Source organism: Coregonus clupeaformis, chromosome 4 (assembly GCF_020615455.1).
Source record: "Coregonus clupeaformis isolate EN_2021a chromosome 4, ASM2061545v1, whole genome shotgun sequence".
Taxonomy (NCBI): Eukaryota; Metazoa; Chordata; class Actinopteri; order Salmoniformes; family Salmonidae; genus Coregonus; species Coregonus clupeaformis.
The window spans coordinates 386,420-414,157 of NC_059195.1; the positions used below are offsets into that span (position 1 = coordinate 386,420).

At 45.0% G+C, this 27,738-nt stretch overlaps 1 protein-coding gene across 5 annotated transcripts in view; it reads left to right on the forward strand.

The window, feature by feature from the left end:
- The window catches only part of LOC121549040 (membrane-associated guanylate kinase, WW and PDZ domain-containing protein 2-like), a 245,542-nt gene that overhangs the window by 167,814 nt on the left and 49,990 nt on the right, over positions 1-27,738 (forward strand). For all 5 annotated transcript variants that reach the window (XM_045209710.1, XM_045209705.1, XM_045209707.1 and 2 more), the window contains exons 7-10: positions 12,126-12,183; positions 13,734-13,855; positions 15,646-15,828; positions 22,771-23,457. In XM_045209710.1, coding sequence (XP_045065645.1) covers positions 12,126-12,183; positions 13,734-13,855; positions 15,646-15,828; positions 22,771-23,457 — 1,050 coding nt within the window. The remainder of the gene's footprint in view (positions 1-12,125; positions 12,184-13,733; positions 13,856-15,645; positions 15,829-22,770; positions 23,458-27,738) is intronic.

Consider the following 27,738-nt stretch of genomic DNA (forward strand, 5'->3'; position numbering starts at 1 on the left):
CTGCTTGCAGAGTCTCAATTTGGTGTTTGTCCCATTTTGTGAATTCTTGGTTGGTGAGCGGACCCCAGACCTCACAACCATAAAGGGCAATGGGTTCTATAACTGATTCAAGTATTTTTTAGCCAGATCCTAATTGGTATGTCAAATTTTATGTTCCTTTTGATGGCATAGAAGGCCAAATCTCTCAAATCGTTCACAGCTTTGTGGAAGTTTCCTGTGGCGCTGATGTTTAGGCCGAGGTATTTATAGTTTTATGGGTGCTCTAGGGCAACGGCGTCTAGATGGAATTTGTATTTGTGGTCCTGGCAAATGGACCTTTTTTGGAACACCATTATTTTTGTCTTACTGAGATTTACTGTCAGGGCCCAGGTCTGACAGAATCTGTGCAGAAGATCTAGGTGCTGCTGTAGGCCCTCCTTGGTTGGTGACAGAAGCACCAGATCATCAGCAAACAGTAGACATTTGACTTCAGATTCTAGTATGGTGAGGCAGGGTGCTGCAGACTGTTCTAGTGCCCTCGCCAATTCGTTGCTATATATGTTTGAAGAGGGTGGGGCTTAAACTGCATCCCTGTCTCACCCCACGGCCCTCTCTCTCCCCCCCCCCTCTCTCTCCCCCCTCTCTCTCCCTGCTGTCCTCTTTAGTTTTTTGACCTGAGGTAAAGAGGAATAGGACAGTCTGCTGTTGGTTTTAATTCTGGTCTTCCTTCCCCCCTCTCTCAAAGCCAGCTTGTTTTCCTGTTTTACACAATATTTGCTGGATGAGAAGACAGAGCATTCTCCCCGGGTTTGAGAGTTGTCTCTGTCTCTCTCTCTCCTGTTCTACATACAACCTGTCTGCTAGCTAACTGTGCCTTCAGGTACACCAGAGAAGCCAACAGAATCCCCCTGATACGTAGAAGGCAAAAAACAAGAAAAAACTAATCCAACCCTGCCTGCCTGTCGGTCGTCACTATTTCAATGCATTTCATCATTTAAAAGTTGGGTTAGTTCTATCCTAAGAAGCTGCCGCACAACACCCATCCCATCCAGAATACAGTGTAACTAATGAAAGGCTTTGGGTAGGAGTGACTGGTGTGACTGATAGGGATCTGGGCTTTGATGGCATTGGGAGGGGTTTGAAGGTTGAAGGTTTTAAATTGCTGCTTTGTTCTTTTGTGTTTCTTAATGTCTTGTCTGTTCTGATGTCGTCTCTTTGTAGAGACCGAGGGCTCAGAGAGAGAGAGAGAAAGAGAGAGACAAGGCCAGGGCATAGGTAATTATTCTAGTCATGTAAAACGGAGCAGGCCTGAGACGCGCCAGACAAAGTTATCATCATTTCTCACCCGTTAGCACAGAGCTCACTCTCGTCTCCGGGGAAAATAGCAGCACTTGTTTTTCTGTCCGGCTGTAAAAACCTATTCCTATGTGTTGCAGTTAGTATCTCAGATGAGAGTGGTAGGAAAGAGGGAAGGCTTTTAGGGTGGAAAGGTCGACATGTTCTTTCCTAATGGCCTTATTTGATGGCTTGTCTTTCTGTTGTGCTCACATACTCAGACATTCACACATCAGGTTGGTGGGATGTTAGGAGTGGTTTGAGGACACTGACCTTACGCTTTACCCCTCTCAGTGCTGGTGTTGTCAGATAGGTGTGTGCGTGTGTGTGTGTGTGTGATTGTGTGTGTCTGTGTGTAGTTGAGTAAAAGTTGTGGCGCCCTCCCTCACCTTGAGTCTCCAGCAGGAGAGGAGAGGAGAGGAGAGGGCAGGGACTGTGTCTGTCTGACATGATTGATGGGTATATTCTGAGAACATCCTCGTCTGGAGGATGCCTGAGGACTGACGATGAGGAGGAGAATGTAGTTTGGTGTGTGTGTGTGTGTGTTTGTGTATGATAATGACGTATGTGTAAGATGGCGAATGAGTTCCAGAGTATTTGTGCGCGTGCATGGGTGAATGCATGGTTGGATGTGTGTGTGTCCTTCTCCCAGCCCATTGAGATGTCTTGACTGAAGAGGAGAGGTAGGAGTCCTTCAGTAGCCCAGTCACACTCTGGTCCACTCCAAACACACTTAATGGTTAATCATCCTCAACCATTCACGCTTCTCTGTCCTAACGCCCCGGGCCCTCTCGTCTTCCCTCTCCACTCCTCTCTTCTGCATCCTCCCTCCATACCACCAAAATAAACTGTAGTAATAGGCCATTCTACCTGAGTAATTCACCTGCTCTCCTCCACTGGTTGTTTACCGTTGTTGGAAAGGGAGAGATCAGGTGTGCTTAGATGGCTTTTGAACATCTTTGCTTTTGGACAAACCCAACTCCCTTAGCTTTCCTAAAGAACTTAAAGGTAAACTCCACCACTTTTCAACCCCATTTGCATTATCTTCAGCACAATACCAGTGTATACGTATGTGAAAACGGCACATTTCTACAAAAATATGAAGTAAACAGTGATTTTTTAAAATGTTTGCGGTGACGTGGGGAGCAAGAAAATATCCTCCCTCTGGCTAGAAACTCGTTGTTTTGAAAATCACCATTTTTTTCTTTTAATACTACCCTGTAATGTCACAGAGAAGCATTTTTTAGGACCTTTCTTCTGATCTTTTTAACCACAGATCATAGAAACGTGCTGTTTTCACATATGTACACACTGGTTTGGAGATAATGAATGTTAGGTTGAAAAGTGGCGGAATTGCCCTTAAGCTCCCTTTTTATTTTCCATCTTGTTTGAACTACTTATTGTGTATCCCAAGTGTGTTCTAAGACTATAACTAACACAGTGGAACATGTTATTGTTTTTGATTGGAGAGCTCAGGTGTGATTATGAATCAAAGGTTACCCCGGTGGGGAAATATTGATTGTGTTAATTATTACGTCCTTGGTAAATGCCAGGACAGCAACCTTGCTCCTTCAATTTAAGGGTATTATGTTTTCGTATTCAGCTAAAATTGACTGTGTGCTCATTTCCGGTGGCGGCGGAGCAAAACCTTATTTTGAATGGGTGCAGTTAGGGGTCAGGGGTCAAGTACAGCAGCATAGAATGGGGACGTGTCTCTAGGATTAGTTTTCTAAATGGCCCACCATCATCAGACAGCCTCTCGGCTCAGCCCAAAATACTTTCCCCACTTCCTCCTCCCCAGGTTACCATGGAAACTATCTCCCCTCACCGTGAGACGGGAGCAGGTGATTTAAGGTGGTGCTGGAGACAGAGACATTAGCTATGATTCCATTAACTTGTCCGGTAATTTTTTGTTGACATTTACAAAGTTTGCATAGAAATTAGATGCGACAATTGCCCACCTACAGTGTTGAATATAAATGAAGTACTTGAAGTGTTTCCATTACCCATTTAGGCAAATTGTGCATTAATAAATTGCCGACAGCCTGTATGCTCTCCCACCTATCAGTTTGATGTCTCAGGTAGCCCTCGAAAGCCAGCATGGATAGAATGCAAAAATGGACTAATATTTGCCATATTCATATAATTCTCATGCGCCAACATATGGCCACGGTCCGTGCCATTGTTAAATTTGCACTCCTGTATCCAGCCAAACAGAAAAGCAAGGTGAAACAATTCAGGCATTCTTGAAAGTCAGGACAATCCTTGACCTGCAAAGAAACATTAATTTAATATTTGAAACTATTTATTTAGCAAGCAGGAGGCATTTAGACTTATAATATCGGCACCCCTTCCTACGGGCGGTAAATCATTGGATCTGATTCATTTGGTTCAATGCAATTCAATCTTTGAGGACTGCTGCAATAGAAATAGAATGTATTTAATTTATTTATTAATAAGCCCTTGTCAACTTCCTGTCTGGTTGTTTTGCTCACAGCTCACTGTCACCCTGTTTACACATTAGGCTATGGAATTAGTACAGAAAAATAATTTGTTTGCAAATGCTGGGGCCATGACATCACGTGCCCCGCCTACCTTAAAAATGATTCCTCTATCATCATTTATTCGAAATAAGGAAAGTTAGACAAAAGAAAAAGCCACCCCTGTCGAACGGAAACAAATGTTGTCAATCTTTAAAAAATGTCTCCTATATCTGCCGTTTCCATTACATGTATCGCAATTATAATTTTTGGGTGACATTGCTTTTGTCGAATAAACCTGGGTCAATGGAAACCTGCCTAGTGTAAGGAGAAGGTTTACCTGAGGTCTTTTAAGGTCTTCTTTCTTAAGGCTTGTTTCGGATTATGACTCTGTTTAAGACGGATACCGCTGTGTGCTGTTGTGACTCAGCTGGACTGGAGCTGGTATCAGTTGTGTGACATCGTGCCTCAGGTCCTAGGGGTGTCATGTTAATATATAGCTCAGTATGTCATGCAGGGGCTATATAGATTTACTCTCTTCCATCTGGCAACCACCTTATCAAGGAAAGAGAATAAACCTAGCAAACCATCACACTTCCCCCTCCTCCTCTTCCTCCTGCTCCTCCTCCTCCTCAGCAGCAGTCTGACTGATATTATCTCTGTCACAGCATGGTGATGCTATCACTATGACAACACACGTTAGTTCAATTCCCATTTTCCTTTTTCGTTCAGTGGCTCCCGTCTCAGTTGCTCTCTCCGCAGTCCATTCCAAAACAACGATAGCTGTTTGGAAAGTGAATCAAGTGAAGTAGAGATTACAGAGAATTGTGGGGGATCAGACCTGGCGAGACTACTCTAGAAAACACTTCAAATGAGGACTTCAAGGCCTCCCGAGTGGCGCAGCGGTCTAAGGCACTGCATCGCAGTGCTAGAGGCGTCACTACAGACCCGGGTTCGATCTCAGGCTGTGTCGCAGCCGGCCGCAACCGGGAGACGCATGAGGCGGTGCACAATTGGCCCAGCGTCGTCTGGGTTAGGGGAGGGTTTGTCCAGCCGGGATGTCCTTGTCCCATTGCGCTCTAGCGACTCCTTGTGGCGGGCCGGGTGCATGCATGCTGACTTCGGACGCCAGTTGTACAGTGTTTCCTCGGACACATTGGTGCGGCTGGCTTCTGGGTTAAGCAAGCAGTGTGTCAAGAAGCAGTGCAGCTTGGCAGGGTCGTGTTTCAGAGGACGCATGGCTCTCAACTTTCGCCTCTCCCGAGTCCGTACGAGAGTTGCAACATTTTATTATTTTATTTTATAAATGCGGCCTTCAAAACAGAGGCCTAAGGGCATAACTTTGCTAACTCCACCCCATATTTTGAGTATTGGAATAAGGCCCTTGGGGTGTTGACACACCTGACTCTCAATGGGAATACCCTGGAGAGATACTCAGCGAGTGGAGGAAGCGGCTGAAGGAAAAAGTTGAGATGTATTGGTCTCCTGTCTAAGCAGGCACCAGTGGGAAGGGGGTGTGACATCAGACGACACAGCCCCATGTGCTGCAGGTGACCTGAATTCACTTCAGCCAGCTCCTCCCCTGAAGAAAATAAAAGGGTAACATGGGCTGTTCTTCTCCTCAGACATAATTAGACGGATGAAATATGCATGAGCACGAGAGCATGAAACTTTACTTCAAAAAGTCCCTTTGTACGAGTGCATATTAAAGTGTTCCTTTAGAGCTCTTCAAACAGGGAGAGAGGAGAGGACAGGAGAGGAGAGGACAGGACAGGAGAGGAGAGGAGAGGACAGGACAGGACAGGACAGGACAGGAGAGGAGAGGACAGGACAGGACAGGACAGGAGAGGAGAGGACAGGAGAGGAGAGGAGAAGACAGGACAGGATGGCCAAATGGGGAATGAGAAAGGGGAGGAGAGAGTAAAAGAAGGGGGAGAGCTTGGAGAACCCCCCTGCTGAAAGCAAATTGGAACAAACCAAAGGAACATTTACTGTGTGTAACGTAGACACTGGGAGGCAGGAAGCAGGTGGAGAGCTTAATAGAACAATAAACAATTCCAAAAACAGGAGTAGCGTCGGGACATGGAAACAGAGTCAATAACGCCTAATGGGAAATAACAACAGAGTGCTATATATATGTGGAGTAATCAGGAAGGTGATAGAGTCCAGGTGTGCCTGATGATGAGGCGCAGGTGTGCACAATGAGGGTTGCCAGGTAGACCGGCGACGTCGAGCGCCAGAGAGGGGGAGCAGGAGTAGACGTGACACTATGGCCTAGCCTACTGATGTCAACATTTCTCAGATTGCACGGAAAACCCTGTGGGAAAACCCATTGTTTTATTTCAGCACAGTAGTGCCTGTCTCTTTGCTCTGTACCATTATAATTGTCACTAACGTAAGGTGAATTGACATGGGACACTGGAGCTCCTTCAGAAGTATCCTTCCTTAGGCTTCCTGGGAGTTGACAGCTCCTCCACAGCATCGTTTAGACAGAGTGTTGGTCCTATAAAGAGAGCACAAATTGTTAGAGTGACAAAGTTGCCCTTCTCTTCAGCGCTGCAGGCTAATGGACAGCACAACTCTCTCTCTCCCTCTCTCCCTCTCTCGCTCTCTCTCCCAGATCCATGGAATCATTCCACACTACTAACTGACAGGGGCTGTGACTGTTCTTAGTAGAAAGAGAGAGTCTTCTGGAGTTCAGCATTTAAAACACACTTACTGCACACACACACACACATAAACATACACACTGCTGCGTGTGTGTGTGTCTGTGTGTGTGTGTAGGTGTGGGTGGGTGGGTGGGTGTGTGTGTGTGTGGGTGTATGCATGTGTAAGCGGGCTTCTGCGTGCGTTGTATGCATGTGCTCTACACGAGACCTTTTATGCCAAAAACAGTGACATTGAAACAAACAGTAGGAAGCTAGAGAATTGGGCTGCCTGCAGTGTGATGTTGTGTGTATCTCTGAAGCTCTGCTGAAAGCACAGACAGCCGGAGTGCCTGCATAGCTCTGAAGCACAGGTGGAAGTTTTAATAGAAGGGTGTTTCATTAGACGGGGTGGTGCAGAGATACATGGCAGGACTTTGATCTGTGTGGTGTTTTTCTGTGTGTGGAGCTCAGCGGAGGTGAGAACATGAAACAGCCTCTTTCATATTTAATGAGTGAAGATGGGGCTAAGGAAGGGAGAGGAGAGGAGCGCTGAGAGGAGAGGAGAGGAGCTATTCCCTAGGGCTGTCAACCCACTCCTAGTACACTCACACACATATCAAACATAGCAATCACAGCACATATTAGTGAGTGTGTTTTTGTGGCTGGTGGGGGCGGGGGCGTGGAGGGATGTGTGGAAGTGTGTGTGTGTATGGGGGGCTTCCGTGTTTTGAATAGTGTATGCGTGTGAGTAAAGGAGAGACACATATGGCATGCGTGTGCTTGTATTGTTGTGATGTATAGTGTGCATGTGTATGACAATGGAGCCAGGGATGTTAATATGAATGACTCACAATGTGTCTCCAGAAGCCTGTTTGGGTAAAAAAAAAAAAATATGTGTGTGCTTGTGATTGTGTGCATGTCTGTCTGTGGGATATGTGTGTTTTTGGTAATTATGTGTGTGTGTGTGTGTGTGATCGTGTGTGTGCTTCCGATCGTGTGTAGGCCTGTATATTAGCACTCAGCCTTCTGCACACCAGCAGCCTCCAGCAAGCCTATTTCTGAATCATCATGGAGGTCCTGAGAGCCTGTGGACAGTGCATTATCATCCCATTCTGACTGATGTTTGTGATTAGGAGATATTATCCCCACTCTCCTGATTAGCCCAGCACTGTCTCTCTCTCTCTCTCTCTCTCTCTCTCTCTCTCTCTCTCTCTCTCTCTCTCTCTCTCTCTCTCTCTCTGATTAGAGCTGCTCTCACTCTGGACCAGCCTCAGTACCACCACACTGGTCACAAACTCATAGCCTTACATGGGATCAGGCTATGGCAGGCCGTCAATGAGGGGGGAGAGGGGGAGAGAGAGAGAGAGAGAGAGAGAGAGAGAACAATCCTGTCAGACATGAATGATGGGAGGAGGTCAGGGTTGGGGAGAGATCCACTTTGATCACAAAGAACAAACACAGTGTGCTGAACCTACTGTATACCCCTGGTGTAATAGAGAGAGAGGGGAGGGAGGCTGATCAAACAATTCCCTGATGAAGATGCACTTTTGGGTTAGTGACCTCCATAGTGTGAGTCAGCTTTAGCCCAGGTACTAAGCCATAGAAATAGAGTTACTGTCAGCCATATTGAGTGAACCCACAAGTGTTCCAGTAAAGTTGATGTAGTGTGAGGGGCTTTACCGTTCTAGTAATTATATCTATATGGACGCAGCTGCCTCCACCCTCTATATGGGGAGTTACAAATCAGTTTCACATTGAGTCCTAGGGCTCAGAGTTTTCCAGGTTAGGTCATGAAGTGTCCCTAGGCCTGGTCATATCATATCTGTATTTATAACTAGGTTTGGGCGGTATACCGTATATACCGGGTTATTTGGAAATAACAACAGGATGGTTTTTCAATACTGTTGAAACTACTTCTTTGAAGTTGTTTTAATACATGTACATTTTTACAGCCACTTTTTAAGTAAATAACTGCAGTCAACTTGTGCAATATGTTAGGAGATGAAGCAGATCGCATTCTTCATTTCACCTGTCACATTATTTTACATTAAGAACCTTACCGGTCGTCCCCAGTCACATGTAGTTAGTTTACAAGCACACGAGAGACCGGAGCATTATGAGTCACTCACTGTTGTGCAGCACACACCAGGTGATCTATATACAGGTCTATAGTTACAGTATGGAATTCACAACTAAATGTTTGCCAGCTAGATATCTGTAACAAGGGGAGTAGGGCGGAGCCAGGCGCAGGAGGTGGGAATCAAAGAACAGGGTTTATTTGGCCAATACAGCAGTCCACAGCAATGCGTAAACCAAATACAGTGCGACTTAAATGCGTACTGGGAAAACAAAACACACGGGTGAATATCCCGGCGATAAAAGTAACATAATGCTCAACACGAGCTAGCGACTCCTTCACATGGAACATTAACACACAAAGACATGGAGGTGCAGAGGGAATAGTTATACAGAGACTGAGGGGATTTGTTCCAGGTGTGTGTGGAAAACAAGACAAAACAAATGGAATGATGAAAAGAGGAGCGGCATTGGCTAGAAGGCCGGTGACGACGAACGCCGAAGCCTGCCCGAACAAGGAGATGAGGCAGCTTCGGAGGGAGTCGTGACAATATCTTATAACTATTAAGTTAACTGTCTAAAATGTACTGTGCAGTTGTGCATTTGGTTTGCTAATTTAGTAGCTAGTTATCTAGCTAGCTAAGTGGTTAGCTTCTTGCAATCAAGCTCCTCTTGGTAACAGCAGAGAATTCCCTCCTTGATCAAGAGCCAACATTTGTTTTGTGCGTGCAGCAAACTTTGAGTATCATTTTTTTGTTACTTGCATAACTTTATCAGATGGGATGTCTGTCCTGCAAATAGTTTATGTCAGAGACTGTATAACATTAGCATTTAGCTTGCATTCGCTATGGGACTTTACATGTACTTATTAGCAGTGCTAACCTTCGGATTGAAAATAGTGTTCAGTGCCGGTATTACCGAATATCCCGGGATGGAACAAGGTCGGTATAAAGGTATGACAACCTGGATACCGCCCAAGCCTATTTATAACACTTCCCATGATGCCACAGTGGTAACTCATCATATCACAGTGGTGACTCATCATATCACAGTAGATACAATGTGTAGGAACACCTGCACCATCAATACCGACATGACTGAAGTTATGACATTCTACATTCCACTCAAAGGTTTATTTTGGTCCACGACAGTTGACAGCTACTGTGTTAGATCCCCAGTCAGTCTATTCTGAGACCCCACTGTAATGGTGTAATGTGTTCCAGTTAAGTATTGTGTGGTCTAAGGGGCTGTCAGTAGCTGAGTGTAGATGCGGTGAGGAAATCAAGCGCAGGAAACACGGGCGTTCGTCAACAGACTTTAGTTAACAAAATGCAGCACCCAACAGGCGAATAGCCAACCCAACCGGGAGGCAAAATACAAATTACGCACAACACACACAGTGCGTAAAATGAAGATAGCGCACACAGTGTGGACTCTCGGAAAACAACAAACACGAGAGTAATACAAAAAGAGCAACAGCTTGACAATAAACAATACCACATAACACCTGCCCCCACACACGAAAACTAAATAGGCAACCAAATCAAACACTAACAAGGGACAGGTGTACAAACAGACAAAACCAAACAAACATGAAACATCGAACGGTGGCAGCTAGTACTCCGGGGACGACGACCGCCGAAGCCTGCCCGAACAAGGAGGAGGAGCAGCCTCGGCCGAAACCGTGACAGGGGCCCAGGAGCTATGTACGTGCTCCAGATACAAACATTTAAACTATATCCAAACATCGCTGGCATCATAACTGAATATTTACAAAATAGAAAGGATGGCAGGACATTAATATTTAAAAGCAACCCAATTCAAACAACTCCATCTATCAGTGTACAGTTGAAGTCGGAAGTTTACATACACCTTAGCCAAATACATTTAAACTCAGTTTTTCACAATTCCTGACATTTAATCCTAGTAAAAATTCCCTGTCTTAGGTCAGTTAGGATCACCACTTTATTTTAAGAATGTGAAATGTCAGAATAATAGTAGAGAGAATGATTTATTTCAGCTTTTATTTATTTCATCACATTCCCAGTAGGTCAGAAGTTTACATACACTCAATTAATATTTGGTAGCATTGCCTTTAAATTGTTTAACTTGGATCAAACGTTTCGGGACTAGCTTCAAGGACTTTGTTGTCCTTAAGCCATTTTGCCACAACTTTGGAAGTATGCTTGGGGTCATTGTCCATTTGGAAGACCCATTTGCGACCAGACTTTAACTTCCTGACTGATGTCTTGAGATGTTGTTTCAATATATCCACATAATTGTCCTTCCTCATGATGCCATCTATTTTGTGAAGTGCACCAGTCCCTCCTGCAGCAAAGCACCCCCATAGCATGATGTTGCCAACCCAGTTCTTCATGGTTGGGATGGTGTTCTTCAGCTTGCAAGTCCTCCCCCTTTTCCTCCAAACATAACTATGGTCATTATGGCCAAACAGTTCTATTTTTGTTTCATCAGACCAGAGATATTTCTCCAAAAAGTACGATCTTTGTCCCCATGTGCAGTTACAAACCGTAGTCTGGCTTTTTTATGGCGGTTTTGGAGCAGTGGCTTCTTCCTTGCTGAGCGGCCTTTCAGGTTATGTCGATATAGGACTCGTTTTACTGTGGATATAGATACTTTTGTACCTATTTCCTCCAGCATCTTCACAAGGTCCTTTGCTGTTGTTCTGGGATTGATTTGCACTTTTCGCACCAAAGTACGTTCATCTCTAGGAGACAGAACGCGTCTCCTTCCTGAGCGGTATGACAGCTGCGTGATCCCATGGTGTTTATACTTGCGTACTATTGTTTGTACAGATGAACGTGGTACCTTCAAAGAGGCACTGAGTTTGAAGGTAGGCCTTGAAATACATCCACAGGTACACCGCCAATTGACTCAAATGATGTCAATTAGCCTATCAGAAGCTTCTAAAGCCATGACATCATTTTCTGGAATTTTCCAAGCTGTTTAAAGGCACAGTCAACTTAGTGTATGTAAACTTCTGACCCACTGGAATTGTGATACAGTGAATTGTAAGTGAAATAATCTTTCTGTAAACAATTGTTGGAAAAATGACTTGTGGCATGCACAAAGTAGATGTCCTAACCGACTTGCCAAAACGATAGTTTGTTAACAAGAAATGTGTGGAGTGGTTGAAAAACGAGTTTTAATGACTCCAACCTAAGTGTATGTAAACTTCCGACTTCAACTGTATTTGGTGTAGTGTGAGAGGTCAGGAGAAACAGCCATTGTCCTTCACACTCATGAATTTTGTATCTGAATTTTCACCGCAAATGCTGATGGGGGTATCATGTGTCTTGTCTCTTAAGTTTGTCCAAATGTTTTGACAGTGTTTGCAAGTCTGGAGGCTCATAGACCTCACACAGTATTTAGTAACTACCACAGTTACCATAGAGCATAATAAATCATTTTCATATTTTCCATAGTCAATTAAGATTTTATAAGAACCTCAAATCCTTTGTAATAAATGACAATACAATAATGTTGTGATCAAAATTGTCTGATGGATATTTTGTTCTGTGAATCGATATGCTGTCCCCCGGCCTGTTGAGTGACTAGTCTGTTGTTATGCTTGTCTCTTCCACAGAGCTGCCGTACGGCTGGGAGAAGATTGATGACCCTATTTACGGCAGCTACTATGTGGAGTAAGTCTGGACGCACTGCTTTAATATTTAATGACTGTTTTGATTTCCAGTGTTCCCCCGTGTTATGTTTCCACTATTCTATGTTAGTCAGAGTCATTCTGCTGCTCATTTAGAGCTCTGTATCTCTGTCTGTCCGTGTGGATGGGTCAGTGGGTGCTTGTTTGTTAGTATGCATGCATTTGTGAGTGTATGTGTGTCTGTTTCTGTTTCTGTGTCTCTGTGTGAGTGTGTAACTGTGTACCTGTGTACCTGTTCACATGCGCATGTTTATGTGCGTGCTTTTGGTCATAATGTGTGTGTGTGTGTGTGTGTGTGTGCGAGCGCGCCATCTTTGTGTGATGTGGTGCAATGGCGAGGTTTCTCTGTCTTCTCTATTGAACCAAATGTACCCTTCCTATTCTGGGGGTGTCATTTCTCCTGCTGGATGCGCACTACTCCCCCTAGTCCAGGGAGAGGAGGGGAGGTCTATTTATAGCCTGGCTGGAGAGGGAGGTCTATTCTCTATCCCCAAGAAAGACCAGAACAGTGTGCCTGCCTTGCCTACACTCCCTCTCTCCCTCTCTCCCTCTGCCATGTAGAAATCCCATATCCCCAGGCAGCCACTGAGCCATTGCACACACACACACTAGCGTCATACCTGACCCTGCCAAGTCCAATAATTATGTCCCACTGCCTGGCTGTACCGTTGAGTTAACCTAATATCTCATGAAGAAACAGAGGGTGTGTAGGCTGGGAAGACAATGTGCCTACAGAAGCATTATTCCTACTGTCTCGCACTGACCGGGAGGGTACATCTAAATGATGACTAATTACTTCACACTTTCAAAATTACAGTATTTATAATTATCGACTATAATTATCGACTCGCTCCCGAAGACAAACCAAATTAGCACTGACAGAGTGTTTTAAGAAAATACACTCAAGGAGCCATCTTTGTCCAGAACCCACTCCAGAAATCACACACTAAATTATTCCTAATGCTGCGGATTCCAGTAGAATGGGACCTAATTGTCAATTTGTTCATTTTTACTTAAAAAAGCCATTCTGCAGCTCCATTACATAATACTAGGGATACTAAGGCTATTGAATTAATCATCATAGCACAGCACTGTGCATCCAGCTCTTAGCAGAGGGAGCGAGGAAGAGGAGGAGGAAGAGTGTCTCCTGAGTGGCGCAGTGGTCTAAGGCACTGCATCGCAGTGCTAACTGTGCCACTAGAGATCCTGGTTCGAATCCAGGCTCTGTCGCAGCCGGCCGCGACCGGGAGACTCATGGGCGGCGCACAATTGGCCCAGCGTCGTCCAGGGTAGGGGAGGGAATGGCCGGCAGGGATGTAGCTCAGTTGATAGAGCATGGCGTTTGCAACGCCAGGGTTGTGGGTTCGATTCCCACGGGGGACAGTATATATATAAAAAATATATATGTATTCACTAACTGTAAGTCGCTCTGGATAAGAGCGTCTGCTAAATGACGTAAAAATGTAAAAAAAAAGAGGAGGTTGATACGACAGAGAGCCCAGTGAAATGTCATATCTTTGCCTTTCTCTGTAGCCACATAAACAGAAGGACCCAGTTTGAGAACCCAGTCCTGGAAGCCAAGAGGAGAGTCCAGCAACACCAGCAAATGCAAGAGCAGGGTCTGTCCTCGCTGCCCCTACCTACTATCTACCGAGGTAAGATAGTACCTCTACCTCTACCCAATGTGTATGATTATTGTGTTTAGATGTTTTTAGCTCCCGGGAAGTGTCTGTCATCTTCGTCTTTGTGTTTGTGTATCACTGTCATTATTCACAACTCCCTTTTCTTTGCTAACACTTTGCTAACACTTTGCTAACACCAGCCTCTCTGTTCACAACACGTTTACCACCCCACTGAGTTCATCGAGGCTGTCTGAAGTAAAACATGCTGTATAGGTTGAGGGTTGAGAGGGTTTGTCTCCGTGGTTACCCTTCCTGTACGCTGCAAAATGAAGGCTCTCCTTCTAATTGATAGCAGAGAGGGGTAAAAAAATGAATATTTCCTCACATATAAACGAGGAGAGAAAAAGGAAGTTTACTTGTGGCGCATCAGACAGTGAGTGGACTACTTTATCTCTGTCACAGTGGTAGAGGAGGTCCCACTCTCCGCCAAGTTACCCAGAGCCACCATGGCCCACATTGGCCCCGCCCCGGAGCGCTGCCAGAGCCTCAGCGACCTCTCCCAGTCCCTCCCCCCGGGCCACCGAGTGTCGCTGTTCGGCCTGCACACCCACACGCCCCCCGCCTCCGCCACCAACTCCCCACTGCGGCGCCCCCACCGGGTGCGGAGGGATACGTCGTGCTGCCCACACCAGCAACTCCACCAGTCACTTCACGCCTTTGTGGTAGAGCCGGCTGCTGTGGGTTGTAGCCCATTCCCCCTGTGGTGCTCTCTCAGTAAGTAGGGCAGTGAGTAGTGGTACAGGCTTGTTCTTCTTCTGCCTGCACTGAGCTGCCTCGCTCTCTTCTCAAAGCATGCCTGCTCCCCCGGCAGACCCACGCTGGATCCCTCCTCGTCTCAGGCGCTCGGCTCGCTGCTTGACATGTTTGATTGCGCTACACCACGGTGTGTCTTCCCCTCCTTACGTCTGACGGCACACCGCTCTATGTTTGGACGCCTGACAACAAACGTTGGCTTTAAGCAAACAGAGAGAGATGGGCGTGTGCCCCCTACCTGCCTTCCAAGGTGAACGGAGGGGAGATTGAATTGAGTGTGGTAAACGCTCGTTGGCTGAGTTTTCCTCTTTGCTGTGCCAGAGACTATTTCCTGAGCATTGTGTTTTGGGGGGATGATGAGAGCTCATTATTCTTCAGTGTTCCAACTCCCAACAGCATGTTGTTCCAGAATGTTAAGATCTCTCACCTGCTTCCCTCACCCCTCTGAGAAGGGAAATATACCAAGCTGCTCCGATGAATGCTGATGATTCCTTGATTTTATGCACTGTGTTTTTGCTCCAGCTCTGAGTGTGTATTCAGCTACCAAAACCCCTGGCATAGGATGAGAGTAAGTGATGACATTTTAAATGGCTTTAGACGTTCGGTGGAAGGTTTTGGCAGTGACAGCTTGGAGCTGGAGCAAACACCGCCCCACCTGCATCTGTCAGCACCCACTCCTCACTGTTCTAACGCTGCCTACCGCTCCACCTACCCAGAGAGGATCCCTGTGTTCATGCGGCCCTTCCACTAAACAAGCCTTACCTCTACCATCCTATTGAATGATAAAATGAACTTGCATCAGCATTTGTAGTGCACCATACTCTCTTTGTAAGGGTCTAAGTAGGATGTATGTGTGTATATTGTTTATTGATTTTGTGTGTGTATGTGTGTGTGTGTGTGTGTGTGTGTGTGTGTGTGTGTGTGTGTGTACCTGCACACTTGTCCTTGTGTGTGTTGTGTCTGCTTGCGTGCCTGTCTGTCTGTGTGTATGTGTGTGTTCTCCCTTACAGAGAAGCCCCTGTTCACACGGGACGCCACCCAGCTGAAGGGCAGCTTCCTGTCCACGGCCCTGCAGAAGAGCAACATGGGCTTTGGCTTCACCATCATCGGAGGGGACGAGCCAGATGAGTTCCTGCAGGTCAAGAGTGTCATACCTGACGGCCCCGCTGCACAGGACGGAAAGATGGACACAGGTAAAACTGAGCTAGTCTACTCACATTGAATCACACACAAACACAAACTTCTACACACACACACACACACACAGTGTTTACACACATGCATTCTATACATACTGACAAACAGGTAAATGTGTACATGTTACATGTACACACTTACTTAAACAACGCACAAACATGACATGAACACGTACAGATAACAAGAGAGTGTCTGGACTGGAAATGGCCTTTCCCTGAGTGTCACAATGGGACAGTCTCTCTGAAACAATGGGAGCCATGGGCTAGTCTCTCTCTATCTCTCTCAGCGTCATTTTCTCTCTCTCTCTCTCTCTGTCTCTCTCTGTCTCTCTCCCTGTCTCTCTCTCTCTCTCTCTCTCTCTCTCTCTCTCTCTCTCTCCTGTCTCTCTCTCTCTCTCTCTGCACGTGTGTGTACAGTATGTGCGTGCTCACAAAGCAGGCCTGTGTGTGTGGGGCTACCTCCGGCCAAGGTCTCAGTGTGTGTGCGAACGTGCCTGCATGCCTGTGTGTGTGTGTGTGTGTGTGCGTGCATGTGTGCGTGCATGCATGTGTTCACACCATCCACGGGGCTGTGTTTGTCCATTAATCACTGTAAGGACTTTCTGAACACCATAACTCCTGGCCCTGCCTGTGCTCCCCGGGCCGCGCGGGAGACACACACACACACACACACACACACACACACACACACACACACACACACACACACACACACACACACACACACACACACACACACACACACATACACACACTGAGAAACTAGCCAACTGCACTAAAAGTCAGCAGGGGAATAGAACTCTGGAAGTCCTGTCAATGCTCTCTGTATGGTCCTGTGTATTTATAAACTACTCTGCATTACTGGACTGGACCAAGTGCAGTATTTACCTTGACTCATTCATCAGTGCCTTGACCTGGTTGTACTATACTGAACTATACTATACTATACTGTACTGTACTGTACTGTACTGTACTGTACTATACTATACTTGTACTATACTGAACTATACTTTACTGTACTATAATGTACTGTACTATACTGTACTGTACTGTACTATACTGTACTATACTATACTGTACTGTACTGTACTGTACTGTACTGTACTATACTGTACTGTACTGTACTGTACTATACTGTACTGTACTAAACTGTTGTATACTGTACTGTACTGTACTATTCTGTACTGTACTGTACTGTACTGTACTGTACTATACTATATACTGTACTGTACTGTACTGTATAGTATTGGCTGATACAGTAGTTGATGGGTCGTTTCAGGTCAGACTAGATGGTAAATTGTACATTGTGAGATGATCATAGATGTTTTATGTGCCACAATATATCATGTGGAAGTATTACTATGTATGGTACACTATACTCTAGCTATTAAAAATATTGCCTAGTCAGACCATTACTGCTGTTCCAGCTGGCAGATAGGCATTATTACTTACGTACAACCTTTACTTATTTTTATTTTTTTGTCATTTAGCAGACGCTCTTATCCAGAGCGACTTACAGTAGTGAGTTGATACATTGTTGTACTTTTTCCCGTACTGGTCCCCCGTGGGAATCGAACCCACAACCCTGGTGTTGCAAGCACCATGCTCTACCAACTGAGCCACACGGGACAATGTGATGCCATAGCTTATGTATTTTTTTTGTATTATATTTAAATATGTAATTCAAGAAGCATTTGCGATAATTTATTCAACGACTTTGAAAAGACAGTGATATTTCCATTTGATTTATCAATTGCACATTTGCCCAAATCTGCGTTTCACTCTACGTTGACCAAAATGATGCTGTGAACAATGTTCTTGATCTCATCTGTGTACAATGAAATTTGATTTATCAATTGCAAATTACATACGTCTCAGGTTGGGAAGGCCATTTCAAGCCATTAGACTTTTAGGTTGACATGTTCATGATATTTCTTGTAGGGATCATTGTAGGGATACTTGGCGATACTTCCTCGATTCCCGACTTGGAAGATAACGCATGTCTTCTAAACTTCCATGGCTAGTTGCAGGTGGTTGAATTTAGAAAATGCTTCGTTATTAAATTAAATAAATGTTTTGCTCCATGACGTAATCCAACAATATGTACACCGCCATCTTGTCTATTTCAAATCTTCTCTCATTGAGACAGGTGGGTGTCCACCCCAATGTGTCTTATGACATGATCGTGACTCAGAAATCAATCGTCGCGTTGAATGGCACTCACCTGTCTCGATCAATGAGAAGATTTGAAATAAACAAGATGTTAGTGTACACATTGTTTTATTACTTCATGGATAAAAAATAAATACATTACAAACCACCTGCAACTATCCATGGAAGTTTGGAAAACATGCATTGTCTTCCAAGTCAGGAATTAAGGAAGTATCGCCAAGTAAAGGTTGGTTGAAAATTCTCTGTGCTACCTAAATAATAATGCCTATCAGGCAGCTGGAACAGCAGTAATGGTCTGCCTAGGCAATATTTTAAATAGCTAGGTATACTATCTATTCTGTGGTCCTCTCCTCTCCTCTCCTCTCCTCTCCTCTCCTTTCTCTCCTCTCCTCTCCTCTCCTCTCCTCTCCTCTCCTCTCCTCTCCTCTCCTCTCCTCTCCTCTCCTCTCCCTCTCCTCTCCTCTCCTCTCCTCTCCTCTCCTCTCCTCTCCTCTCTCCCTCCAGACTCAGTGGCCTAGTTAAGCTGTGTTGGATTCTAGCAGCACATATTTAATAGAGGGAGAGAGGGAAACCAGGCCTGTGGAAGTGTGAAATTCCCAATTTCAGACAGATTATTTGTCACTCTCTGTCCGTACACACACACACACACACACTCACACCGTACACAAGGCCTCTTCTGCCTGCCTCGCTACATGGTTCCAGACCCAGAGAAATGTGTTGAGGAAAAACACATGATGCCATCTCTTTCAGCAGGGACACAGTGGTTAGATGTGACACTGTATTTGTTAGAGGGAAAGCACAGTATTTTTCATGTTAAAGTCAGTGACCTTATACAGTGACCTGGAATGTATTGGAGGAGGATAAAGTGGCACAGTATGTGATAGGGTCCATTGACATAGGGTTGGGTTCATGCAGTCAAACCAATAGCAACGTACCTTTGTTTACATAACTAAACCCACACATGTACCCTTATCTAAAAACGAATAGCATCTGCCTGTGAAGGGAAGCTAACCTGCTATTCTTATAGAGTAAATAGCCGTTCTGCAGTGACAGCAGTGCAGTGCTGTGGGGTCAGTAGTGCAGTGGCAGTGCTATGGTTGTCACTGTGTCATCATCAGTGCTACTGCACTCTGTCTCTCTCTCTCTCCTCCATCTCTCTCTATCTCTCTCTCTTTCTCTCCATCTCTCTCTCAATCTCTCTTTCTCTTTTTATTTATTTCTGTGTGTGTGTGTGTGTGTGTGTGTGTGTGTGTGTGTGTGTGTGTGTGTGTGTGTGTGTGTGTGTGTGTGTGTGTGTGTGTGTGTGTGTGTGTGTGTGTGTGTGTGTGTGCGCGCCAATGGTCCAGATGGCTACTCTGTCCTCCGCCATGGACACATATGGCCCCTACTGCAGTCAGACCCCCCCTACTGGGGACACTTTAACACTATGATATGATGGCCTGTTCTTGGCAGGAGGAGCGTGTCTTCTGTTCCATACTGTTGAACGACCATTAGTAGATGATAGATGTGATTAGACAATGGAGAGATAGAAGTGATGGGAGTGATGGAAGCATCATGGTCCTTGGTGCTAGATGTTGTGTTTCTATTGGTCAGGTCATAGTGTGGCGGTTGGAGGACATTGGTGATTTAAGACGTAGTGTAATGTGGAGTAGAGGTTCGTGATTGTTTTGAGAAAGAACTGGAAGTCATAGAAAAGCGGAGGATGGAGACAGAGAGAGAAAGTGATTGTGTTGGTTTGTATGCACACCTGCATATTTGGTATGTGAGAAAATGCGTGTGAATTCCTGCAGTGTTGTGTGTCCCTCCTCGCCCCCCGTAATAAATAATGATTTCCTGGGCCACGGCGGCCAGGGCATGATGAGGTCATGGCGCCATCATCTGTTTTCCAGGAGCGTGTGAAGCTATTGATTGTGACACCAGGGCTCCAGGCAAATGTTGTCCGTATTTACCCAGATTAATTAAACAGTCACGCTGCCTCCAGGAATACGTTATCGCTAGCTCTGTCAATATGAACCTGCATTCTAACTCTGAACGCGTTCTGTCTCCACACACAAAGGAAATGACAATGACAGGGTATGCTAAGTAGCCTGGTTCCCGGGTCTGTTTGTGCTGAGTTGCAAACGTCTATGGTAATTGTACATACAGTTGAAGTCGGAAGTTTACATACACCTTAGCCAAATACATTTAAACTCAGTTTTTCACAATTCCTGACATTTAATCCTAGTAAATATTCCCTGTGTTAGGTCAGTTAGGATCACCACTTTATTTTAAGAATGTGAAATGTCAGAATAATAGTAGAGAGAATGATTTATTTAAGCTTTTATTTCTTTCATCACATTCCCAGTGATGAAATAAATAAATTACACTCAATTAGTATTTGGTAGCATTGCCTTTAAATTGTTTAACTTGGGTCAAACATTTCGGGTAGCCTTCCACAAGCTTCCCACAATAAGTTGGGTGAATTTTGGCCCATTCCTCCTGACAGAGCTGGTGTAACTGAGTCAGGTTTGTAGGCCTCCTTGCTCGCACACGCTTTTTCAGTGCTGCCCACAAATGTTCTATAGGATTGAGGTCAGGGCTTTGTGATGGCCACTCCAATACCTTGACTTTGTTGTCCTTAAGCCATTTTGCCACAACATTGGAAGTATGCTTGGGGTCATTGTCCATTTGGAAGACCCATTTGCGACCAAGCTTTAACTTCCTGACTGATGTCTTGAGATGTTGCTTCAATATATCCACATAATTGTCCTTCCTCATGATGCCATCTATTTTGTGAAGTGCACCAGTCCCTCCTGCAGCAAAGCACCCCCACAGCATGATGCTGCCACCCCCGTGCCACCCTCCAAACATAACAATGGTCATTATGGCCAAACAGTTCTATTTTTGTTTCATCAGACCAGAGGACATTTCTCAAAAAAGTACAATCTTTGTCCCCATGTGCAGTTGCAAACCGTAGTCTGGCTTTTTTATGGCGGGTTTGGAGCAGTGGCTTCTTCCTTGCTGAGCGGCCTTTCAGGTTATGTCGATATAGGACTAGTTTTACTGTGGATATAGATACTTTTGTACCTGTTTCCTCCAGCATCTTCACAAGGTCCTTTATTGAGCGGTATGATGGCTGCGTGGTCCCATGGTGTTTATACTTGCGTACTATTGTTTGTACGTGGTACCTTCAGGAGTTTTGAAATTGCTCCCAAGGATGAACCATACTTGTGGAGGTCTACAATTTATTTTCTGAGGTCTTGGCTGATTGCTTTTGATTTTCCCATGATGTCAAGCAAAGAGGCACTGAGTTTGAAGGTAGGCCTTGAAATACATCCACAGGTACACCTCCAATTGACTCAAATGATGTAAATTGGCCTATCAGAAGCTTCTAAAGCCATGACATCATTTTCTGGAATTTTCCAAGCTGTTTAAAGGCACAGTCAACTTAGTGTATGTAAACTTCTGACCCACTGGAATTGTGATACAGTGAATTATAAGTGAAATAATCTGTCTGTAAACAATTGTTGGAAAAATTACTTGTGTCATGCACAAAGTAGATGTCCTAACCGACTTGCCAAAACTATAGTTTGTTAACAAGAAAGTTGTGGAGTGGTTGAAAAACAAGTTTTAATGACTCCAACCTAAGTGTATGTAAACTTCTGACTTCAACTGTACATTGATTGTACTAAACAGTACAGATGTGGGACCAGGCTATATGCTAAGGTAATGCGAGAGGAAATTATTCAGACATATAGTACACCATTTGCTTTGGTCATTTTCTAGAATAGTTTGGGTCAATTCCATTTTATCAGTAAATGAAGGGAATGAATTAAAATTTCATTGGAGTTGCCCAGTTCACTAAAGCTACCAACCCTATTACCTCCATCTATATAAACCATATGGCCATTCAGTTAACAGCCTGATGAAGAGGTAGCTCTCTCCACTAGCCTTTTCACCTTTCATATAGCATAGGAGCGCTCTCTCTCTCTCTCTCTCTCTCTCTCTCTCTCTCTCTCTCTCTCTCTCTCTCTCTCTCTCTCTCTCTGTCTCTCTCTCTCTCTCTCTCACTCTCCCTCTCACTCTCACTCTCTCTCTCTCTCTCTCTCTCTCTCTCTCTCTCTCTCTCTCTCTCTCTCTCTCTCTCTCTCTCTCTCTCTCTCTCTCTCCCTCTCTATCTCTCTCATTAGCATAATAATTATGCTTATAATTGAACAATTATGATTGTCATTATAAACCTGGGCAGTGCGTTTTGACGAGACTGAAATTAAATATGGATGCCACTTTGTGTTCTCCCACTTAATCAACATCTTCTGAAATAGAGAGCCGTATCTCACCTGACAGAACACAAAAGACAATATTCAATAGAATAGAGCACCGGAGACAGAGCGGAAGATATGGCACTTTGTCAGAGAGAGAGAGAGCGAGAGCGAGAGAGAGAAAGAGCTGTTGTGTATTAATTGTCAATTAATAGTTGAGTTATCTAAATAGCAGTGAGTGTGTAGGGATAGGTACAGTGATGACCTGTGGCAAATCTCACTCTCATGTCCATTATCTGAGGTGCAATGCAGGTACAGTAATGCTGGGGCCTATTCAGTGGAATGCAACGTTCAGATTATGTTTCAGATAGAAATGTAGTGTATTGATACTGAGACAAAGACCTATTCTGCATGATAAAGAACCATACCTTTTCTACACAATATTGAATAAGCCCTATTGAACACCCTATAGGTCTTGTTTTTGGCAATGTATTTGGCCTTGATTGGCTGTGTGCCTCCCCTCCTCTAGGTGATGTCATCGTGTACATCAATGACGTGTGTGTCCTGGGCACCACCCATGCCGACGTGGTCAAGCTGTTCCAGTCAGTGCCCATCGGGCAGAGCGTAACCCTGGTGCTGTGCCGTGGCTACCAGCTGCCCTATGACCCCGAGGATCCGGGCGCCAGCGCCGGCGCCACCACCACCCTCCTCTCCCCACTGGGCCTGATGGAGCAGCGCCCCCTCCTGGTCAACGGACGCTCGAACTACGACAGCTACATGGACTACATCTCGCGCACGGCGCGCTTTGTCCAGGAACACGGTGACCAGCATCTCAATGCCCACCACCACCATCAACCCCCACCGCCGCACACCGGCGACACCCACCTGGATGGCTCCTCCCTGACACCCGCCGGGCCACACGGCGAGGACTCGGTGTCCATGGCATCATCGGGGGCGACGCAGACGGAGCTGCTGACGCTGACCATGGTGAAGGGGGCGGAGGGGTTTGGGTTCACCATCGCAGACAGCCCGACGGGCCAGAGGGTGAAGCAGGTGCTGGAGCCCCAGGGCTGTCCTGGTCTGTGTGAGGGGGACCTGATCGTAGACATCAACCAGCAGGGAGTGCAGGGCCTCAGTCACACCCAGGTGGTGGAGCTGCTCAAGGAGTGTGCCGTCGGGGCTGAGACCAGCCTGGTCATCCAGAGGGGTGGAGGAGGTAAGAATACCGCTGGGGCCTCCATAACCGGCTGGCTACTTCCTGTCTTTCTTTCCATGTAGCAGAGCTTCTTCATCTTTCTTTTATCTATCTATACCCATCTCTGTCTCTCTCTCTCTTTCTCTTCCTGTCTCTTTCTATCATTCTCTCTCTCTGTTTTCCTGGTGACCTGGTCCAGGTGAGTGTGTGTCCTGTCCTAAGACCACAGAAACGCATTATACAGTACGACCGTGCTTGACTGACACACAGCTAATCGCATGCTCTTTACTCTACTTTACTTTACTTACTTACTGGGGAGAAAAAGTGCTTACCTTCCGTTTACTCTGAAGAACTGTGCATATTTAGCCTGCGCTCTTTGGCATCCGAACAGAGATTTTATTGAGATTTTATTGATTGAATTTCCTGCTTGATAAAAACGCTGACTCATTTTAAAGGTTTCTCAGTTTTTCTATTTTTTCTGCAACCTTTTATTTTAGAAAAGTTTAGTATGTGTGCATAGTCTAGACTTTTGTGTGCAGATAATTTCTGCGCAAAATAAATAGACGATGACGTGAGCAGGATATAGAGTGTAGATCTGTTCTGTGTGCGCTGTTTCTATGCTTAAGTTTTGTTTTTGCGTCTTTTACTTTTGGTTTTGTACACCAGCTTCAAACAGCTGAAATTACTATATTTTTGGTTATGGAAAATATATTTCATAGCGGTTTAGATGGTACAGTGATTCGCTACACAGTGAGTGCTTGTTTTGTTACATAAACTGATATTAGGTGAATTACTAGAATTTTTGCAACCAGGAAATGGTGGAGCGATTTCTGCATATTGCACCTTTTAAAGATTTTATATGGAACCCAATGTCACTGTGGTCACCTATTCAAGTCAGAAAAATCTGACTTTCTCCTCTAAGGTAGCAAACCTCTACTTGATGGACCTTCTTTAATGTGATACAGTGAGGGGAAAAATTATTTTATCCCCTGCTGATTTTGTACGTTTGCCCACTGACAAAGAAATGATCAGTCTATAATTTTAATGGTAGGTTTATTTGAACAGTGAGAGACAGAATAACAACAAAAAAATCCAGAAAAACGCATGTCAAAAATGTTATAAATTGATTGGAATTTTAATGAGGGAAATAAGTATTTGACCCCCTCTCAATCAGAAAGATTTCTGGCTCCCAGGTGTCTTTTATACAGGTAACGAGCTGAGATTAGGAGCACACTCTTAAAGGGAGTTCTCCTAATCTCAGTTTGTTACCTGTATAAAATACACCTGTCCACAGAAGCAATCAATCAATCAGATTCCAAACTCTCCACCATGGCCAAGACCAAAGAGCTCTCCAAGGATGTCAGGGACAAGATTGTAGACCTACAGAAGGCTGGAATGGGCTACAAAACCATTGCCAAGCAGCTTGGTGAGAAGGTGACAACAGTTGGTGCGATTATTCGCAAATGGAAGAAACACAAAATAACTGTCAATCTCCCTCGGCCTGGGGCTCCATGCAAGATCTCACCTCGTGGAGTTGCAATGATCATGAGAACGCCCAGAACAACACGGGAGGATCTTGTCAATGATCTCAAGGCAGCTGGGACCATAGTCACCAAGAAAACAATTGGTAACACACTACACCGTGAAGGACTGAAATCCTGTAGCGCCCACAAGGTCCCCCTGCTCAAGAAAGCACATATACAGGCCCGTCTGAAGTTTGCCAATGAATGATTCAGAGGAGAACTGGGTGAAAGTGTTGTGGTCAGATGAGACCAAAATCGAGCTCTTTGGCATCAACTCAACTCGCCATGTTTGGAGGAGGAGGAATGCTGCCTATGACCCCAAGAACACCACCCCCACCGTCAAACATGGAGGTGGAAACATTATGCTTTGGGGGTGTTTTTCTGCCAAGGGGACAGGACAACTTCACCGCATCAAAGGGACGATGGACGGGGCCATGTACTGTCAAATCTTGGGTCAGAACCTCCTTCCCTCAGCCAGGGCATTGAAAATGGGTCGTGAATGGGTATTCCAGCATGACAATGACCCAAAACACACGGCCAAGGCAACAAAGGAGTGGCTCAAGAAGAAGCACATTAACGTCCTGGAGTGGCCTAGCCAGTCTCCAGACCTTAATCCCATAGAAAATCTGTGGAGGGAGCTGAAGGTTCGAGTTGCCAAACGTCAGGCTCGAAACCTTAATGACTTGGAGAAGATCTGCAAAGAGGAGTGGGACAAAATCCCTCCTGAGATGTGTGCAAACCTGGTGGCCAACTACAAGAAACGTCTGACCTCTGTGATTTCCAACAAGGGTTTTGCCACCAAGTACTAAGTCATGTTTTGCAGAGGGGTCAAATACTTATTTCCCTCATTAAAATGCAAATCAATTCATAACATTTTTGACATTCGTTTTTCTGGATTTTTTTGTTGTTATTCTGTCTCTCACTGTTCAAATAAACCTACCATTAAAATTATAGACTGATCATGTCTTTGTCAGTGGGCAAACGTACAAAATCAGCAGGGGATCAAATACTTTTTTCCCTCACTGTATCAGTATCGTTTTGTATCATTGAGGAGAGAGTGATCCCTTCCACTTGTATCTCTAGGAGGTGATTTTATTGATTGAATTTCCTGCTTGATAAAAACGCTGACTCATTTTCAAGGTGTCTCAGTTTTTCTATTTGTTATGCGACCTTTATTTTATAAAAGTCTAGTATTGAAGACTTTTGTGTACAGAGAATTACACGTGAAATAAATAGACGATGAGTCATACTCTGATTCTCCTCTTGTTTCCTCAGGGATGATTGTAATGTTGTTGTTCACCAAACCAATGTGCTGTATTGTATAGATGATCACGTCAGATAGATCAGTTATATGAAAGCTGTGCTAAAACAGGTACATTACTTGGGCCTTATGAGGAAGGATAGAATTGGGGTATGACATCTGTTAAAATTGTATATGGAACTCAATGTCACTATGGTCAAAGTCAGAAAATGTTCATTTTCTTCTATAAGGTTGAAAACCTCTACTTGATGGACCCTGTTTAATGTGATCTCAGTATCGTTTTGTATCATTCAGGAGAGAGAGAGAGAGCGAGCTCATGGAAGAGAGAGAAAGGGAGTGATCCCATCCACTGTAAAGGTTAATCGCAGGACATTAGTAGTAGTTAAGCCTACTGTGATCAGGAAGCCCACATTAATCCTCCTGCCCTATTGAAGTGTGGAGTCAATGATTGCAACAATGCTCCACAATGACTCAGCCATTATACTGGTGCTACGTGCACACACAAACACACACACACACACACACCATCAATAATTGTTGATCAACTGGTAGAAGACTAACAGTCAGAGAGCCAGGCGGTGGCAGGTCGCTCCATGGTGACTAACTAACAGAGAAAGGTCAATGTAATTTGGGGAATTGATTTACTGCCAGTTGCACATTTCTTTCTTTATTAGACTGGCATACAGAGAGTGTATGTGAGCAGAATGAAAAACAGAGGGAGAGGGGAAGCAGGGGATTGGAGGAGAGAAGAAAGCAGAAGATGTGAGACCAGGAAGTGGGGAAAGGGATTGGGTGCCGGAAGGGTTAAGTCGTTTTTGTCTCATGAGGGATACCCATACACACACACACTCTCAATGAGCCATCTGTGCGGTAGTCGGACCCTGGCTGTGTTTGAGCCACTTTCTCAGTCTGTGCTCTGGCGGCGGTTGAGCAGAGCTGGAAGGTCAAAATGCGAGCGCTCTCCCAGAAACGCTGCCTGCTGGCCCATGAAGCTGCTAGCTAACTGATGTAGATTTAGTCACATTACATCAAACCCACGTAGCATTTAGCTCCTCCACACCACCACCCTGAGGCAGCACGCCACGGAGTAACGTCAGATTTGTTTGTCGGACATCTTGTGACAGACAGGCGGTGAGGGTGAATGGTCATAGTAGTCACTTGACACAATTCAGTCTGTTTCAAACATGGCCATCTGCAGTGGGGAAACAGAAATTATTTGCCCCCCCACCCATACCACGTTGGCTGGAGATGCAGTCACAAACTAATTTTTCTTCCAATTGGAATTTCAATTCACCTCATGTCCTAACTTGAACTGAATCTAAATGGAAATGACCTCAACCCCTGCAGCCAATAGCTCACACTCCTTCCCGTCTCCCAGATCGTAACCTCTGTTGCTTTGGCTGAAAACGGACAAAATATCTTTCCATCCCTCCAAACCAATCAGGGATGAGAGCTTCCATCGTTTAGCCAGGCCATTATGGGCCCTAATAAAACTGTCACCATTCCATTGAAATGATG